At 42.1% G+C, this 20392-nt stretch overlaps 1 protein-coding gene across 1 annotated transcript; it reads left to right on the top strand. All coding sequences in view use genetic code 11, as the record gives it.

The window, feature by feature from the left end:
* Positions 1-723: 723 nt before the first annotated feature.
* Positions 724-19946, top strand: EGR_01119 (Katanin p80 WD40-containing subunit B1; the record flags this gene model as incomplete). The annotated part of the gene is made up of 14 exons (XM_024490368.1): positions 724-748; positions 2211-2532; positions 3201-3283; positions 3483-3583; positions 4278-4403; positions 7897-8151; positions 11116-11424; positions 12905-13024; positions 14460-14763; positions 16074-16141; positions 18152-18501; positions 19405-19479; positions 19551-19667; positions 19817-19946. The coding sequence occupies 14 exons, from the start codon at positions 724-726 to the stop codon at positions 19944-19946; spliced, it is 2385 nt and encodes a 794-aa protein (XP_024355187.1).
* Between the last annotated feature and the right edge of the window lie 446 nt (positions 19947-20392).

The raw sequence follows: 20392 nt of genomic DNA, 5'->3' as shown, positions 1-20392 counted from the left end.
GCGAGTCCCGCCTTAAGAATAAGTGTACCTAAGTCACTAAATCGGTATGAATATAAGAAGCAACTGAGATTATTTTAATTGGGTCAGATGCTATGTGATGCAATGGTGGTTTATCCCTCGGCATTTGTGAGGCACCACTTGTGTACTTTTGAATTAGCCGTCTTGTACCTCGCTGGGTGGGCTGGCCTTCGGGCCATGCCAATAGCCCAGCCACCTTCTCTGTGCTGAATATATATTCTGCCCGAGTACTGTGTCTTCTTTTGTCTTCAGGGCAGTCCTGGGACGCTACAGCTAGTTCTAAAGTAAAATCAAAAGAGTCCGGTTTTCATCATATACACAGGCAAAAATGATTTCACCAAAATAACCTAATTTAGGCAATTGGCATAGATGCGGATGAACACCACGATAATTCACATGTGAGATCAAAGTCTGTAATAGTTGTAGGGCTGTCCCGTTAGTACATACGGTGGGGGGGTTCAATGAAATAACGAATAATGCACAGATGGGTCACAAGTAATTTTAACGGTTGCCCTTTGGGTTAGCAATCATGCTATCCTAAAAAGCACTGTCAAAGTGAATGATGCAAAAAAGTCCATAGCGATTCCTTTTCAATGAAAAAGATTCCTGTAAAGTAATTTTCCACTTCTGATTACCTTGAAAAGTGTTTGTTGCAGTATTTTCCTCACCCGCTACAATCGGAATTTGTTTGGTGCGGATTTGGTTATGCAGAGAAAGGCCTGGAAATTCCGTAAGCTTGTCAGTTTTATGTCCAAAAACGTCTGTTTTGCCTCAGCATTTGCGTACCTTACTTGGGATTTGTGTTAAGATTTCGTTCAGAATCTGGTTTATTTGCGCGAATTTTACAAATGTTTTTGTGGGACTATCGACTTTATCTTAAAAGTTGATGATTTCATGAACGGTATAAAACTCCCACTTTTTAAGTAACTCTAAAGCCTGTTATTCAGCCAACACCCTAAAAGCCATTATATGTATTGTCACAGCGTAAGAAAATTGAGTTTTAGAATAAGAATCGAAGACTTGCGACTTTATACTGTACTAGATGGCATGTATGCTTATTTCTCGGCATTGCCAATAAATATACCCAGTGCCCAGAGTCAAATCGTGTTCATCTCTTCGATTTACTTTTTAATTTATGACAATATGTATGCGAAATGGTTTTGGAAACCCGAAATGTAGTTTTGCCGTCTTAAATTCCACTTTCGTAACTCCTTTCGCTCAGAAACCTTCCCAAAATACTGCGACTTGATCCTCAGAAATCTGGACAATTTTTAGAGAAACGGAAATGTTTTGCAAATTTTTTTCCACTCGTTTTAGGCTTCATGGTCACGACCTAGCGGCTGTGATGTAAGTTAGTTTCCGATTGGAAATTATAAGGGTACTATTGTATAATCGCTCGTGACTGTTTGATCTACCCGTCCCCGTTGAACGATTATCTGATAGGCAAGGCTGTTTTATTTTAAAACCTTTTTTTGAACAAGGGAATTATAACAAACTACTGGGAAAAAATTCGTCCCAGCTTACTGTCATTTTCATAAACAGCGTCACAGGTGCAGTTATAGTCAGTTCTTGTAATGGTTTACATATCCGGACCATCTGTGGCTTAATTTGATGCATCAATTAACATTAAACGGTTAATGTTTAACGGGCATGACTGTTATTTTTGACACAGAGATGAGTGCGTTGGATATTTTTTTGTGTGAAATATGCTCTCATAGTGAATTGGTTGTACTTACAGAATTGAGTATGTGTTGTTGGGGTTTCCTGTAGTGGCTTCCGTAAAAGATCACCATTTCGTTCGACCCAGAAACCCCTCGGTATTTTCGATACTTTTACTGTCTTCGTTAGCCAAAAGTGCGTATGCCTTGATGCAAAATAATTGTTCATGTTGAGTCGAATGCACATCAAATATCACGAGGTTATGGTTATCCAAACTACATATGACTTATTTGAACTTATCTGTTAGTGTTTTGTGATTATCATTTAGTGAACATGTTTCGTTCATAGCAAAATAGTTTCCAAAGATAAGATCGTGCTTTCAACGAAGTAATGAGTTGATGTGCTAGTGGATATTTGAAAAGGGTGTATTACCTATCTTGCTTATCCAAAGCATCCAGGCCCTTGTTTGCTTTTGCTCAATAACGCTCTTCTAACTTAGATAAGTAATTGCGCTGTTTTACACTCAAATGCAGAGGAGTTCGTGGCGCATGTTCCAGGCGCAGTGACCACCTTGGCACTGGGCCGAAAGTCGGCGCGGGTGATGGCCACGGGTGGGGAGGATCGACGAGTGAAACTGTGGGCAGTGGGTAAACCAACATGCATAATGAGCCTCTCTGGGCATACCTCCTCCGTTGACGCCGCCCAATTCAGTCCTGACGAGGACTGCGTGGCCGCCGGCTCCCTCTCCGGCTCCATTCGTATTTGGGATCTGGAGGAAGCCAAGTGTAGGCTCACTTTTCCCTTTCCCCTCTCTGCCTCTTTCACTGGTTTTAGTCAGCACGAGCTTTCTGTTCAGTCTAATGATTTGCATAGATTTCCGTTTTATCTTCCCTCACCGTATAACCCTTGAGTTACCCTAAAGGATATTGTTAGGTACGAGACTATCAGACGCTTTATAATTGGTGAACGATGGGGCTAAAGGATTAGCACCATCCAGGATATGTGCATAATTCCGTCCTAAAAGGCAGGGGGTCGAAAAGGTTGCTTAGTCGTATGTACAATCTAAACAAATGTCATTCATACTTCTTACTTGTTTTGAGTGTCGTTTCTGATGCTCTTTATTGTCACCGTTCTTCTTTGAATGCCACAGGTCAATCAATCCTAGGGTTAAAATTTCAATAATATTGCGAATTTGGTTTGTAAAAAGAGTGGCTCCGGTTTTGTCAGTTGTAGTGCAAGTCAAGTTCCTAAATTAACTATTTCTGTTGGACAACCTGTGTCAGGGGGTGATTTAGTCGACTAGTTGGTGTTCTACAGCTACCGCTTTTCATATGCCAATCGTTTTTCATGGAAGTGTTTGTCGAAAAAATTGTCGATGATGTATTATTGGAGTACGAATATAAATCACTGCCTCTTTAGTCATAACGTAGGTGGTGCTTCAAGGGCGATTTTGGTACATGCTGACCTGGTAGTTACAGTACTACCTATTATACAGAACCCAAAATTGGGGCATTTCCCCTCAGATGGCGCGGTGTCGATAGCAATTTCGTTTTGAAACTCTACGATCTTTGTCCACAGTGGATGCCTCCTATGACACCTCGCTGTGGTATCTAGCTGTCGAGAAGACTAATTGTCGTTCTTTTGAGGTTCCCTCAATGTAACCTCATTTCGTTGGAATTCGATACATCATGTCACTAGCGCGGTTGCCCGATCACGGAAGGCCGAATAGACCCGCGTAATTACGTGGATAATTGAAGCAAGTATTCTACTTCAGCCCCTCTAACTCACGTCTTTCTTTGATTCAGTGGCTCGCGCGCTTTCAGGGCACACCGCTTCTGTACAGTCGTTGGATTTTCACCCTCATGGAAACTTTATCACATCGGGATCAGCAGATTCGACTGTCAAGGTACTCTTCCACCTCTGTTATTCTTTCAATTCTAGCATTCATTTACTCCTGGCTCTTTGGCGAAGCGTTTTTGGAACATTCTAGCCATGGTCTGCTTGACGCTGTCTAGCTTGAAATTAAAGTTATTTATCTTTGATTAAAAACTGAAATAACATTTTATAAGTTTTGCCACACGTACCCCTCTATTTACAAAGAAAATGTTTACGAGGTTGGCTTTTTGAGATATCACTGTTTGTCACTTCAGATACGCATTCTCCTTCGACACACTCCTTTCACCTCTACGTAAAACTTACCACAAAGTAAAAATGAGAACAAGCTGAATCTTGATTCCGCAGGACATTGAAATATACACCACCAAGGTCTCTGAGAGAAATCTACCACTACTACCCGCAAAAAATAGCCTATCTAGAGTTCTGCTGCTCTAAAACTAAAAATGAACTTAATTTCCTTCTAATCCAAGAACATTATACCTCTATTTTACCGGTCTATTTCTGACATAATTCGATATAATCAGTTATAACAAACTGATGAGAAATGTGTGTCGCGTAGATGTGACGCTGTTGATAAACGTGTTCAATGCTGATTTACTGTGTAACTTGCGGTTGCAACTCATTTTAGCAATCCCGAATTGAGACTGTTAGTGATCTTTAAAGTGCTGGCGATGTTTTCTGTTCTCTTTTGACTCTCGTTCAAGTTGTGGGATGTGTCGCGGAAGGGCTGCATCAACACCTTTCGAGGGCACACCGGCTGTGTGAACATGGTCCGTTTCTCTCCCGATGGAAATTGGGTTGTTTCTGCTGGTGATGATGGTCATGTTAAGGTAAGTATCACTTCCTCTTTCAAATATTTGCTGTAATCCACGTGTGTTCATTCTCTTTGTTTTATATGCCAGTGCTGTTTGTCAAATGGAGTTTTCATCATTGACTCTAAAGTTATTTCGCTGCGCAAATCGCTAGTCCATCTGGCCTTTACATGATTCATTTTGTGGTGAAATAAAATTAACTGGTTTTATATACGGTTTCGTGAGTCATTTTAGCCTCTCCTATGTTGCCAATCTTGCATCAATCGTTTGTGATTGTAACAAGGCCACTTTCAGACTCCAATGTCTACTAACGTCCTCAGGGTTAATTCGAGTGCTTATAAATACCGACCATCCTATTTATATGGGCATTTTTTTGGGTAGTTGAATCGTGAGAGACTGGAAAGGCCTGTGTAATGGAGCATGTAAACACAATAAATCACATTTTGGTGCAATTTTTGCCAGATGTGGTTTCTCAGTGGTGTTCAAAACAAACATCATACTTCTTTTTCATTATATCCGGCTGTCTTTTTTGGACTTTGACGAATAAACTCCAGCGGTATAGCTGCTTGTTCACTCTCGGTTTCGATCTTATGAGTTGGTGAGATGACGGATTGAATGACTCCAACGCCAGTATGCTAGTGGGGATTTTTCACCATTAATCTTGCCCAACCCTTCTTTCCTAGAAATTATGGCAAATTTTCCCACCCCTGTTTCCTCATTCGTACAGATTGTTATTGCCCTCTCTCTAGTCTAAATCCTTAATGATTCCTCTCAAGTGGTATTTGGAATACCCGTTTTGCTGCCTACTTTTTCACCTTCCCCAATAACTTACGGTCCCTTGCCTTTGATGCAGTTAAATTTGTTCACAAACACAGCTGACGCGTTTCCAGTCGCTCCTGGCAACTTTTTAACCATTGTATTGACACGCACCTGAACGGTTTTGGCTAATCCTCACCATTCACTTGTTTTTGAAAAGGGCCCTGTTTAACATATATCAAGTTGTGAATAGCGTAGTTTTACAGCTGGTTATTTGGCTGACCGTCTAACTTTGCAATGTCTCAATCCAATTTAAGAATTGCAGACGGATTACGGTTTTTTGAGGAAAATAATTGTCGTTCCTTTGGTTTCTTCATAGGATCAAATATTTTCTCACCTTGCTTAAAGCAGGTACATACAGACAATGCGTTGTATCTGTGTTTGGCAGTTCGTCACTCGTTTATCATCTTGTTAGTTCTAAATTTATGCTATAATTTTTGTCACTTGCCCATCTGAAGTACTAATAGGCTGCAATATGGCCTGGTATTTATGCTGTCGTACAAAAGTACATTCCGCAGTTTCATTTACGGAAAAGTCCCTCAAGGTTGCCGCATTTTGCGGCAAATTCCATGGCTGTAGAGGAGCTTTAACCATTTGGCTGAAAATGCGGCTAAGATTTGAAGTGGATCTGCTTTGTTTCAGTGATCTAAATAAGCGTTGACAACAGATCGCTATTGTCAGGTGGTCAAGAAAGTTCTTGCTGTAGTGACTTGCTGTAGGTGTCGGCCTTGTAAAGTGCACGCGACTGTGTTCCTGCATCAGCCAAGCAGTAGGGTACTCCGGTGTCCATCATGTTAGTTTCGTCTCATCTTAAGCCCTCATTTTTGGTGAATTTTATGCAAGCTTGTATGTTTTGCTGATTAAGTCGAATTTGGTTGCCAATCTGCTGAATTTTCTATTACAAGACGTGGTGTGCGGTGGCGCGACGTAACTAATCCCTTGATGTGTTACGTTATTGGCACGTTAAATCGAGATTAACGTACCAAGAACAACTTTCGGTAATGTTTGTCGTGAATGATGAAATTGTCCTTGTTCACCTACATTACTTGAGAAAGTCGCCGAAGCCGAGCGAATGGTTGCCACATGGCTTGAGCTAACGGTAGATGGCAGTAAGTTTCTAAGACTCTCAACTTGTCCTTTACTTACTTCACCTTGTAATAACGCGCCGTTGGGGAGGTGTTGTGATGAAGAATGAATTTTGTATCTGTCATTTTACTCGCCACTCATATCAAATTTTTGAGGCATGCAGTACTTCGTTGTACAAAGGTACTTCCTCGTCCTTCGTATTCCACTTTTTTCGGACATTAGTGCTAGGCCATCATATGCTAACCAGACAAATGGGTAGTAAAAAGTAGCAACGGTGTCTAGGGTTAAATTTTGCATAAAACTAGAATTTCCAGGCCTATATTGTCGCGTTTGAAAAGGATTAGATATTGTAATGTGAATATTCCAACAATCATTATTTACGCCTCGCCGCACTAGCTCCTTTGACTAATGAGTTAGTGCGGTTGATAGGGAATGGAGGACTCTAGCCTCATTGTCGGGTTTTTCAAATGATCTCTTTGAGAAGATTGGTGTTTCAAAGGCGTTAGTTGTTAGGACCCTTCGCGGATTAGTCTTTAGAGAAGGAAGACCGTTGCACATGCCATTCTCTTACTGTTTTCGGTCTGCTCAGCTGCCGTGAACGTGCTCGATGGGCTCACATTACAGTTCCCATACCAGTTTAACTGGCTTAGAAGCCCAGTTTTAGCCGAAGCGATTTCTTCGTCGGTTTTTTCCCTTCAAGGTTAAGAATGTCATTACGGGGAAATTCTAACAAGCACGCTCCGCCAGTGCTTGAAGGATCCCCTCCCGGTTATTTCATTCTTAAACTTACTTTCTGTTGAAGTCAATTTTCTCCTCCGCCATTCCCTCCCCTGTATTTAAAACATTTTTCAGGAAAAAAGTATATCCTTTTGAATTTTATTTGTGTAAACTGGATGGATAGTAATTACAATTTATGTAAAATTGCAAAGCATTCATGTATAAGACTGATGTTCAAGTCGGCCAGGGATTTTCCCTTACATCGAAGGTGGAAAAAAATGATTTTCAGGGGACCATGGATTTTTTGTAAATCATGCCTTTTTGACATTACTCCTTGAATATACATTTATACGCTCATTCCAACGTTTAAATAATATCTAGAATACGCCTCAGACGTAGATTTATCAGTATGCTGAACCATCCTGGGACGGCCTGTTATCTTAGTATCCAACGTGCGTCTAGCGGTCTCAGTTACAAACTTTAGTTAATGATTGTATCGTGCATGGCGTTTCCTGTGTAATTTTACGTCAGGCTATGCGTCGATCATCCACTTTTTGCGCTGGGTTCGTGTTCATTAGTTTGATTGCTGTGATGTGGATATCATATTGGGATCTTAAAGTATAGTTGCACAGCCGTCCCTTTAAATGCTTCACCATTCAAATATCTTACTGGCGTGTCCCATCAACGCAATCTGTCTTCCATCTTAACTGACGGTATCTGGACTGCATTGATTCACGAAATGTGCGTCGGCTATTCGTGATAGTGCACACTTGGCACTTGCTGCTATTTGTAATACCAACACAGTGTTATGCCTTTTTATACGCGCGTATAAAAATTAAAACTCCCTTTTTTTATCTCGAATATCACCATTTTCTCATTAACCCCTGTGCAGGTATGGGATCTAGTGGCAGGCAAACAGTTGGCGGAGCTCTCTTGTCACACAGCACCGGTGACGAGTATCGCTTACCACCCTACCGTACTGTTGCTGGCTTCGGCCTCTGCTGATCGGACTGTGAGGGTGTTCGACCTTGAGACCTTCACCCAGGTCTCCGTCTCCGGCATCGAACTAGCCGCCTCCGCAGTCCGACGCATTGCCTTCCATCCAGAGGGCCAGTGCCTCTACGTCGCTACAACCGAACAACTCAAGGTTTGTACCATTACGTGCCTTTCTTTTCACTTGTTTCCCTCTCTCCCCTCCTCCCTCTATCGATCCACTCTAGTAGGTTGGGGGCTTTACTGGTGTCACTCAATTCCCATGATGATTTTTTATACGCCTGTTATCTTTCCCAAATCAGTTCATGTGCTTATAGTCGAGATTTTAGCCTGAGTTGATACGCTGTAATTAGTACTGTTCTGAAAAACAGGTTACTTTTGATATGCATTTATGCTTTAGCTCACTCAAGTCCTAAAGTATCGTTTCTGATCTTTTCCTTTAGCTGGAATCTGGATTTAATACAAACTTACCATTATTTTTTTTTAGAGTTATTCTAGCCATTCAAAAGCCTAAATTCTACTGCTCTCACCGCCTACTCCCTATGCACATTCTAGCTGCTGCATTGATACTTCCTTCCGGTAAATATTAGCAGCCGTTTCGATTTTTCCCGGTGTTTTAACGTTCCTATCACCAAAAAATTCAAGTTCCGCAATTGTATGACTCTATTTCTTTCTGGGTACTCAGTTACTCAGCAACCAGCGGTTGATTTGACTTTGCATCCTCTCTTCATCACCATCACTCTATTTTTGGTGGGCTTACACCATTCTCATTGAATCACCGTCGCATTGTGATCCGCTAATGATAAAGAAGAGTGCATCAATGAGTGGATGAATTAAGATTTACACACCGGCGCTTAGTTTAAGGTTAAGGACTCCCCTTGTTTATTTTTGTTAAAAGGATCTTTTTTTATGAGCATATGTTTTAACATCACCATTTTTCATATATTTATTTTTCGTCAAGCTCTAGAACGTCCTCTTCGGTTCATTACAACTATTTTGAGAACTGGACTTTGGATGAAGGTGTCATCGTAACTTAAAGGAAACATTATGTCAAATAGTTCAAGGTTCTTTGCTAACCCATTCTCTCTTTGGTAACTGACTTCACTATCACTGCTGAATTTCTGCTGTTTTTATACGGACTTAACATCATTCCTCCCTAGTTGATTCAGGCAACTTAAAGCCATAATTTCAGCGGAAACAATTCCATCGTGATTGGTGCATCTTCAACTGATAAATTCGTGTGACCATCATCGTTATCGAGGAAACCAACTTCGGGGGCGAAGTCAACGTGTTGCGTACCCACCCTTTCGTCACGATATTAACGTGGATCCTTCTCGTCCCATTGAATTCGGTACTTGTAGTGATCAAATACGATAATCTTCAAAAATTACACATTTTGATTTAAAGTCGAGTATTTACTTCCTTATTAATTAAACGTGATTCAAACACGGCTTATTCGTATTGTAGGTTTGCACTTTATCATTTTTTAGTTATAATATCATGCATCATAATGCCTTTCTTCCGTGAAGAGTGTTCCTTGACTTCCAGTCTCCTTGACCTCTTCGGTTTTTGATGGACTCGCTACGTCCTCTTTTAACCATTCCAACCAATCACTAACCTTGATTTCATGTAAAGCTCTCAGAATGAACTGTGCTTGTTAAAGAAGAGTATTTCTAATAGGTACATTTTACTAACTTTCAGATGCCACCGAGGTTCAGAATATTCTCCTTGAACTGTTTCAGTCCTCAAAAATTTTCAGTTCTCTCCAAGTTATCGCCGTCATTGGAAAATCTGGATCCTGGCAAAACATTTTTTTGCCTCTACGTCCCCGTCTTCATTCCTGTTCCTTTTTCCGTAGAAAAGACGTTAGTCGCCTTAGATTAACTTATTTTCCCCAATACATCTGTTTGTGTAAGAGTTGAGGAATAGCGTGTGCACATTAGGACACATTCCTTCTTTTAATCTATCCTCTAGGTTTTGCGTGCATGTATCGCTTAGCTTGATATTAATTACATCAGTTTTGTCTTTCACATTGCCCCCAAGGTATTTTGATGTTATCGAAGGTGCGCTTATGCTTTCGAATAGTATTAATAATAATCTCTTGAAAATACAGTACTGGACACCTGTATATCTGGGGTCGCCTTATTCTAACTTTGGGACGATTGGTCCTAAAAGCTTTGTGTTTACGTCCACAGAAATTATCTATTTTTGAGGCATATCTCTTTGGAAATATTGCGAAGCATTAGTTCGCATCCGTTGCTATCTAGCTAGGGGGAGCTTTCATGCTGTCTGTTCACGTTTTCCAGTCGTTAACTGGAAATAAACATGCAGACATGTCTATCACTTTCAATACATTGGGTCTTTTCTCTTATTTACTTGTTCCCTTTGAGAATTTGGAGGCAGTTTATTCTGTTTTTGTGAATATTGAGTGACCCCAGGCTTCTTAATATATGTGTGCCTACTATTCCATCCAGAGAGTGATCATGATTTCTTTATATCCCTCTTTCGAATTGAAAATGGTCCCACATTTTAGGAGGAATGTAATCACTAATACGTGTAATTTTAGAAACATTTTCGAACAATTTAAAATGTTCTGATGCACTGCTGCAATTTCCCCAGGTCTGTAAAACAAGAAAAAAACGTTGAATGGGTAGACATTCAGTCTATTTCTGCCACCTTCAAGGCGGTAGCTTCGTAACGATACCCCTCGTGCTTTTCCATCTTTATTTTCGTCTTTTTAAAGTATTAGCTTCCTTAACTTGTAATATCATTCAACATTTCTCAACACATATTTGCGATCTTTTTTCGACACCTCGAGCTGTAATGGATCCCTTAGGAATCGCCCTGTCTTGGCAAAGCCAAATGACAAACAGCGTACCCCTGTAGATGCAATGACTATCTTGCCAACTGTTGTGGTTCTCTGCAAACCAGTAATGTCTACCATCAGGTAAATTCTAAATCTACGACTTCATGATTCTCTTCTCTTTTCCCAGGATAACAGGCGAGTGATTTGATAAAAAGTCTTCGCTCCTAACCCCAGCTAGCGATAATTGTTTTCGAAGAAATTCAGGTAATGTTATTAAGGAACCTTCTTACACTTTTTCGTTCCCCCATACAGATCTACCACTTTGAGACCATGTCGTGCTTGGAGACAGTACAAGTGGGCTGGCGCGGCGGTGGCGGAGTGGTGGACATGGCGGTGGCGCCGAGCTTCAACCAACTAGTGGGAGCCTCGCTCTCCGCCTCAGTGGTGGCCACCTATATCGCCGACGTGAAATCCTGCGCCCCCTTTACCTCGCCATTCCACCAACTCCGCTCCCAACCCTCCTCGCCCTCCTCTCCACAAAACCGCCGACTCGGCACTCAGGACGTTGACAGCGGTGGCGGAGGGATTCTCACACCCATTTCTCTCCCCTCTGCCGATGAGGTGAGGTGATATATTTTGCTGTTGTTGCTCATTCATCGCTGAAATCTTTTTTTTCGAAATGACAACGAGGATTCTCGGGCGACTGCTCATCCTAGCAGTAAAATTTTTGAGTCTATTTGTATTAAAGGGTTTTTTTGTGGGTTGAATGCTTGTCAATGTTGTGAGCATTCGTTCGGGTGTCATTTCGCTCGCCAAACATTTTTCTTGAGAGCGCTTATCTAAAATCGAAATATTTTTAAACACATGATATACCTTAGCATCGCAGGCCTACTTACTGTTTTCATTCGTCCTCCCCTCTTTTGCGATTTCGACACCGTCCAGTATTCTACCTAGGTTATTATCGAACCCCCTCATCCTGCAAAAATCTCGCCCCTACATTGTCATCATAGACCGTAGACACCCCTCTCTGTCTGTATCCTAAGCAAGAAGGATTCAACTTCATCCACATTTTGCTTTCGATTTATAAGCTGGTTGATACCCAATTCGGCAACATCACAAAGGTCTTTTGTTGCTTTTTTTGGTGACGAAATCATAAATCCGCTTTTTTTGTGATTTGTGTGCCTTTAGTAGCTACCGCTTCCCCCATCTTACTGAACCTTCTTTCAGTTTCATGCTATGGCTTTACTGATTAAGGACTGTATTTGGTTGTTCTCTATATATAATTCGATGATTTAAATGGTTCAGTTGAAGAAGGGGTACGTAAATGCACAAAGTCGTCTTTCACAATCCTCTTTCCGTCCAGTCGCAATCTTCCTTTGGACAACGCACTTGCTCACTGTTCCAAATGCTCATTCAATTTTTTGATAACTCAGTTTACTTGTGTTTCTATTTGATTTGAGCTTTTTATAACAATATTTTAGAATATTTATATCGTCTAAGTGTTGGAGGAATATCGGTTGCACGAAACCTACTTTTCACAGGGTGGCATTTTCGTGCATAAATATAGCTCTCCGAGACTTCCGTGAAGACGAGTGGAGACAAAATACGCGGACAGAATATGTATTGTCGACTTGCAGGAGGGCTGGGAGGCTACTGGCACGGCCAGGCCGCTAGGCAAAGTCCTGAAGTGGCCCCTTACCAAAAATGAGAGTTAAACAAACAACCAACGTGTTACATAAATATGAAGGGTGTCAGACTTCAGTTTTCTTGAAATCAACTGGCTTTTAGTTTACGCCCAGTTGATGAATCGGTTTCGGTTAATCAAGGGTATTTTTAAACAATTGATGTAGGCGTTGGTAACTTTACCTCCTGTTCATTAGTTTCATGTGATGGACTATCATTACAGCTTAAAGCTCATCAAACTTTTGATTTCTATCTCAACGTTTCATTGTTCGCTATACAATGCTCTAATTCACCTCACTGAATCCACTCATGGACCGTGGGACTACAATGTACCGGTGATTTGGAGCATTGGCTCTGCATTCAGCACGCTTAGCCTAATTATGCTTTCAGTGATCTTACCTTTTTCTTCCTTTTTTAGCCTCTCCGGCCAGCTCAGCAATTAGCCCGATGTAAAAGTGATCTGCGTCACACCCAGTCGGCCTCTATCCGGAAGTCTTTCTCTTTCAAAGGGGAGACTATCAAGCCTCGCGTTGTTCCCGTACGTTCCCCGTCTCTCTCACCTCTCTGATCCAAACTGGTGCCGTTTCTTTGGGTTCTGATTGGCAGAACCAGCGATGTCTGTCCTGCAACAAGATCTTATCTAGTCTTGAGATCATCTTTGCTAAATTTCGACAATAAGTGCTAACTATTGTGAAGAGCCTCAAATCGGATCAAATTTCTTTACAGTGAATCTGACAGATTGGAATATGGGTTAATTTTGAATGAATTCAACTTTTGGTCTTGTTGGCTTTGACTCGGATTAGGATTGCATCTAAAGCGTTTCCTACCAAACTTGCAAAATCCCTTTTTTTTCTGTCCAGTCGAAGTTCAAATGGAGTCGTTTTGCTAAAAAAGACTTTCACATTTCAATTATTGTAGGTTTTTAAGTATACGTACTTGACCGAACACGCTGACATTTGTATCGCTCCAGTGTCTATGTCGAATTGCGATTAGTTGCTTGATCTAGCAAGGCTAAAATCTTTAAATTTGGGAAGGGCGCACTGTAAGTTTGGCGAGAAATATTTTATCCCTACCAAATGTTTGGCATCATTTAACTCAGTTTTATACTCTTTCTACATTACAATCAAAGAAACATCACTTTAGTTTGCAGCGTGAACCTGGATGCGATTGCGCACGTAGTTAAAGCAACCATTGATACGGCTACTTTACTAGATGTTGGACGATCTCGGGTCGGCCATACTACGGGTCAGATTAAATGCCTGAGATGCGAGTCTCACAAATGCAAGTACAAGTTAGTTGCAGGTGTCGTAATTTGTCGCCACATCGAAGACTAACGGCCAATTCATTTTCCCTTTTTTGTTGAAATGCTCCCTTCAGATCTCGCAGATAAGTGACTCCCAGTTGTCAGGGTTTTAATATAAGAATTACAAGGCAGCACATCGGGCACTTTGGGCGTAACTGTATTCCTGAATTACCTTTCTAGTCTAATTGGTTTACTTATTCTGTCTCTTCAACAAACATGTTTCATTTGGATCTGACATCGGCGGCCCAATGAGATGTTGAGGTACCTTTGAACGCACCACAAATAAAATTGGATGCGTCTTGGTAATGACCAAACCTGGCGTTGTCAGTGCGGGGTGGCTGTTATGCTTGAATGTGGGCTCGTTATCGACAGTAGGATGTTGGATTGTCTTTGTAACCTTACGAAGTTAAGGTAACCATCAACGCACCTGCTCTGCCCGGTGATGGTAAATGGTCTTTTCAATTGACCACAATAATGTGGCACTTACCTCTCTGCGGGCTTGTCAAATGCAGACGGGATTCGGTTTTGAATGTCATCACTTTTTTAAACTTTCAAGATTAGCAACTGAAGATGACTTTCGAGGTTTAGCTATGCCCATATTTTGCACTGGGAAGTTGTCCTACTTCTCCTTATGTGTATGTACGTAGTTGGATTTTGCGATTGAATATAGGCTTGTTGTGCGCAGGAGGAGTCGTCCACAGCGGCAATGGATATTCCCTCGGATGCTGACGATTCGCGTCTTGTAATCGATGATGTGACGGCCTACAATCGCGTCTTCAAGCCCAAACGCGCAATTGCGCGCAGTCCCACGCGCCCCATGGCCGGTAGCAGTGGTACCAGGGCTCCGCCACCACCATCACAAACGAATGCGACCGTCAGACCGCCGCAAAAACCCTTTCGCGCGCCCTCCAGCGAGGGAGAGGACGAGGACAGTGGCCCTTTTTGTCCTCCGCCAATGCTGCAGTCCAACATTCGTAAGTCTTTTCTCATTGGTCGATTGGCTTCATTTTTTGTCAAACGTGCGCAATTATGTGATGCAGTGCAGCCATTATCCTTGCTGCTTCCCCCATCCTAGTTACAAAATTGCTGCATTTACGCACACTGGTATTTTCTCTCCTTTACAACGTTTTGTAGCGTGTTACAGAGGGCGTCCGAGTCAAATCAAAACGAATTTCAGGCGATAAAAATTGAATGAATGAATGAATTGAATGAATTACGATTCCACTTCGTCGTACATCAATCAAACGTTATTTGTTTATCTGGAGACTCGATATATAAATAAATAAGTACACCTTACTAATGCACTGATCACAGTCGCCGATTTTATAGGAGTCTACAGTTGAAAAATGACTATTTTTGCCAGAGAGGGCATTCTCATTTTCTTCATTCTACCGGATTGTCGCCCAGCAATCCCAAAGCGTCAATTTACCGTATGCGGCTTGACTTACGCAGTATGGTGGCCTATCTTTCAAAATGCTTCACCAACCCCTTCGATTTGTCCAGATAGCAGTTTTCATCGGCAATCTTCCCTAAAATTGAATGCTTAGTAGGGCTTTGAGGGCTGACAGTTATTAACATGTTTGATACCAGGGTCTCAAAGGCAATCGGCCACCTAAACCCAGATACTCCACTGTTTGTGTTTGTTTAAGCTTAGTGTTCCTCATCCAATGCCATGTTTTAAACTCAACCACGCAGCATGAGATTGGTGCATTGTCCCCATGATTGATGCATGGCAGTCGTCCAACATCCGTTTGCAGGTCTGAGATAGGAAAATCGTACATGCGGTGACAGTGGCGATGGTGTTATGGCACGCTGTCGTAAAGGTTTGCAGATCCATATTATCATCTGATAAGACTGGCTTACCTTTCTTTCTTCATGAGACCCGTCCTTGCTTTTGAGACTGCTCCAGCTAGCAGGAATTTACCACATAGGAGTGTATCACCGTTCTATCCTGACGCTCCACTGCTACTGCTACATTCTAATGGTACAGTTATGTGTTTAACTTCTGTTTTGTAATTTTGGAGTTGACGATGGCGAATGGTAGCACAGGTTAGTATGGATTCCCATTCTCATTCCCATATTTTCGCATTGCATTTGAACTATTTATTCCGGTTTGTCCAGGGAGATAGTACTGACCCATCTTTATGGCTTACTGTAACTATTCCACTTTTTTTAAAGTTAACGCCTTGTAATTCGTGGCGATTTCTCCTCGATTAGTGATGGTGACCTTTTGCATATCTCATACCAACCCTTCTCACTTTGGTCATTTCTCTTTGTCTTGTAGCTGTGACCGACGCTGACACGACCGTTTGTGCAGAGAACGATAAGTTGGAGATCTCCGACTTCTTGCCTGTAAGTTCTACCACTCATGTTCAGGGTGTAAGCTGCTGCCAGTGACTCATGCTGCTAGCCACTAGGCAACTTCATGCTGGCTCCTTCTGGCGGGGGGTGGCTACTCCAAGCTGGCTGCTGGTAGTCCTTGTTAATCGATATTGGACGCCTCTCTAAAGGCATCCATGATGTCATGGCAGTCATTGTTTTCCGACTGAGCTCGGACATATCGTATGGGACGTCGTGTTCCAAGTATGTTTGACACTTATAATGCACTTAAGTAACATGATCCTGGAGATTTGATACGAAATCGAGCATATTTATTTACTAGAAGTAAGCTAATTTGTAATAAAATTATCCACTAACCTATGCAAATAAAAATATTAGTATTTAATCTGACAGGCTGAATGTGCAAAAGAAAGGAGCGATATAGCTTACGGAATTTCACCTGTGACCGGGAACAATATTAGTATCTTGGGGTTGAGGCTTGACATTATTTTCACTTCTAGTCCTTAATTGTATTATAAATAGGATGTACTGCTGTTTATCGTTATACCAAAATCACTGTTTCAGCTTTTAAAGGCGGCAATTTTTTTCATTGAGCTTCATAAATTTTTCGCTCATTATAAATATTCGAGAGGAATTTGACAATTAACTACCATATTTAGTGTCTCTTCATTCAAAGGATGGTATGATGAACGGTAAAACTTCCATAGCTTATTGTTTTCAGTAAATGTGGATGAATGTTACACTTATCACCCAAATACGTCATCTTTCATCTATTTTCGTCGCGTTTTTGTATCAACGATTTATAAATAAACTGCTAAGAAGAACAATATTATTGAGGTTACCTAATTTCCTATCCTTTTCTTCATTGTTAGTAATTTGTTAGCCGACTGGAACGCGTTTTCATTGCTCCTTTCCTGGAATAGTGATTTTAGTTGCCTTTTCGAATTGAGTAGCGTGAAATTTTTGCAAACTAATGTCTCCTCTAAATAATGAAAATCATCTCTGCATTCTTCTCTTCTGGCAGGCAAGAGTAGGCGAATCGCAAATATTCTCTTCGTACTTTGTTCATTCATGTTGATACTCCTCCGTTAAACTGCAAAAAGTCATTTCTATGCGTTTTGGCAACGTGCATTTTAATCGTGGCAGTCAAGTCATATCTGTGAATTTACCCTCACTTCAGGCTCAAAAACATCGACGAGGGATGCTAATGAATCTACACTTGTCTTGTGTTCCTCTTTTTGGTTCCTTCTAACCAGCCACTAATTTCTTGTGGTTGTGTATCCCTCTCTGTGACCTTGACCATTGTATCGGCGGTGCCAGTCGTAGTAACATCTGCCATAATTTTGAATTGAATGTAATGCTAACCAAAAGACCTCTTTATTTGGTTAAAATAAACCGTTATTTGATCCCTCATTCAAAGTATTGAGAGACGGAAATTATCGATCCATGCCTTGTTTGTTCCTCGGTTTCCATCATTAATCCTTCACTAATTAACTGTAGTGCCTTTCTGTTGAACACTAAGGGCACATTTGGGTATGTAAATTTGATCATTCACAAGGGCACTTGCCTTTACGAACCTGTTACAAATCCGTGCTTATTTGTTTGAGTTTGGAGTTCTCAACCAGGGTACTCAGAAGACCGTCTTTAAAACGGACTTCTTTATTTGTCGACAAGTTCAAGTAAGCTAGGGGCTTCGGTTGTGCAGGATCGTTAGTGGAAGCACAGAATGGTTCTGTTTTTGCCTATTTAGTGTATTTGATTGGCATTGATCGTATGATAACTATTAGCCCATTTGATGTTTATCTGCACGTCATATTGACTACTCAGGAGAATTGAATGCGTGTTTCAAGGCTTTCTAGAATGTTTGGGGATTACACAGGAAAAAGAAGGATCCCGCAGAGGCGGAAGCTTTCCGAGTTGCAGACATTCACCAATCCTGGACGACTCTTTTTCCATAGGATGGGATAAGAATCTATGCCACTGGCCAGTGTACATCGTCATTTCATCCCCTCCTTGTTTTAGCTCAACGCGTCGGGCGGTAAAGGCTCCGACATTAACGATCCCTTCGCCAACATGTGGAACATGATAGGTGATGGCACCATCGTGCCTTCCAAGACGCCGGTGCCACGCACCACTGCTGCCGCAAAGGAGACAGTGAACCGCGGTGCCGGCGGCGGTGAGATGACGACGCTGCACCGGTTGCGAACTCCCCATGCAGCACTGCTGGCGGTGCTGTCGGCACGGCAGAAGAGTCTCACCACGGTGCGCCTTCTCTGGCCCCGGGAGAATTTGTGCGCCGCCCTCGAGTCGGCCATTCTTATGCAGGATCAGGCTGTCTTTGTCGATGTTCTCCGCGTTCTCCTCTCCTATGGGTCAGCTTCTGCCTGGGAACAGTACTTTTGGGCGGGAAATTTATGCGGATCAACTACTTAACGGAATAACTGCAGTCGTGTGCTGTCTTGTTTGCTCACAAATAGTGGAATTGGCTTAAGTTCTCGGATAGACAGACAGCCTAAATCTGCATGATCATATTCGAAAATGGGACGCCTCTTTCTCATTTCCTCTGGCCTTCGTGAATGGAGGCGATCCCGAATTAATTATTTCTAGTAGCTGCACATACGATCTACTGAGTAGACTACCTTTGTGTTTTCGTTCGCTCGTAAGTGTTGTTTTAATTGCTACTGGACGGGTTGACTTAGTATTTAGGAAGATGAAGAGCCTTTTGCATTGTGGTGAAATAAGCATAAATGCAAATTCCAATGTCAAGGACACCTCTTTGTCCCTTGACAGATTGCTCTTTCCATATAAAACGGGAAAAACTGACTGAGCGACTCCTTGTTCACTACTTTGTCGTTTATCCAATAAACCTTGTCACCCTATTTAACCAGCCGATAGGTGTGCAAATCGTGTTCGCCCTGCCGACCAAACCTTCCAGCTGAGTTGGCCCGTGATTTGACTAAGCAGTCTAGAATTCCTATGCTGCGATTCACTCCCTCTGCAAATCCGACATTGGTTTATATTGTTTCCCGTTCCAGAATTGGTGCAGAGAACTTGTGCCTAAATTTCTTTTTTAACGATGTTTTTTTGCTCTTTCATGCTATAATTCTCTAAGTGTTCCCTCACCTAAAAGAAACTAAAGGGTCTTTGCAGTACAGCTGCTGAACTTCTCTATCATTGATGCCTAGGCGGTCAGTTGTATGTTGAACAAGCCGAGGAACTCACCGCTTTAGGCCTCACTGTTTCAGAAATCTAATTCAGCTATTTTTTATTTCTAGTAAGCAATGGAGCCTAGATCTGGTTGCCGTGCTACTACCGCAGTTATCTAAACTTATTTGGAGCAAATATCCCACGTAAGTGGATTATTGTTTACCAAATATCACCAACCTATGTGATTCTGACCGAGTTTTTCCCTTCTTAACAGGTATGTGGAAACCACCTGCCAGGCTGTGCGACTGATACTCAAAAACTTTGCCAACCTCATTCGTCAGACCCTTAATTCAGCTCATGGAATCGGTGTTGACATAACCCATGAAGAACGGTAAGATTTGTGTGGCGACACGGCGTTTCCCGCCCGTTACTCATAAGTACAAATAGCACGGCCGCCTCACCCACAATCAGGGGCTACCACCTATTGTTCGACGGAATAATATTAAATACCCCCAATATCAACCATCTCTGGCATTTTAGGCGAGCAAAGTGCCAAACGTGCGTGACCCACCTGGAGGCCATCCGATCTGCTTTCGACTCAAAAGACGTCGCTGCCAAGGCCGGACAATACGGACGCGAAGTCTCTGCGTTGTTTTCCTTGCTCGAATGACGGAACCTACCACGCTGACCACACCTAATTTACACATCGCCCCTGTTCCGGCAATAATCCTTACTCGCTTCTTCCCCTTATACCTCAACCCCCAAACCCGCGTGATAAACTCTGTACATAATAAGAGCATCGATAAACGGAACAGTCCTGCTTCAACATGCCGAGGCGGGGGCCACCCACGATTCAGTGACTCCCCTAGCTAGGGTATCTGCGCATTACTAGAAGCGACATGGTTGCAGGGAGCACCAAGCGGTAACCTACCCAGCTCACACTGGACGTTAATCCCCACAAATGACTGCCACTCAATAGACACGGGAGGCCCAACTGCCAACAGGATCGGGGCCGCCGGAATTAAATCTCGTCCGAGCACAAAGCCACACAAATTTGCGTGAGGGTACAGGGAGGACCTGTACCGCAGCATAGTTTGAGCACACCGCACCCCCAAA

Source organism: Echinococcus granulosus (assembly GCF_000524195.1).
Source record: "Echinococcus granulosus chromosome Unknown EG_S00004, whole genome shotgun sequence".
Classification (NCBI taxonomy): domain Eukaryota; kingdom Metazoa; phylum Platyhelminthes; class Cestoda; order Cyclophyllidea; family Taeniidae; genus Echinococcus; species Echinococcus granulosus.
Note: the sequence above shows the minus strand (reverse complement) of the source record. Positions and strands in the feature narration are given on the sequence as shown.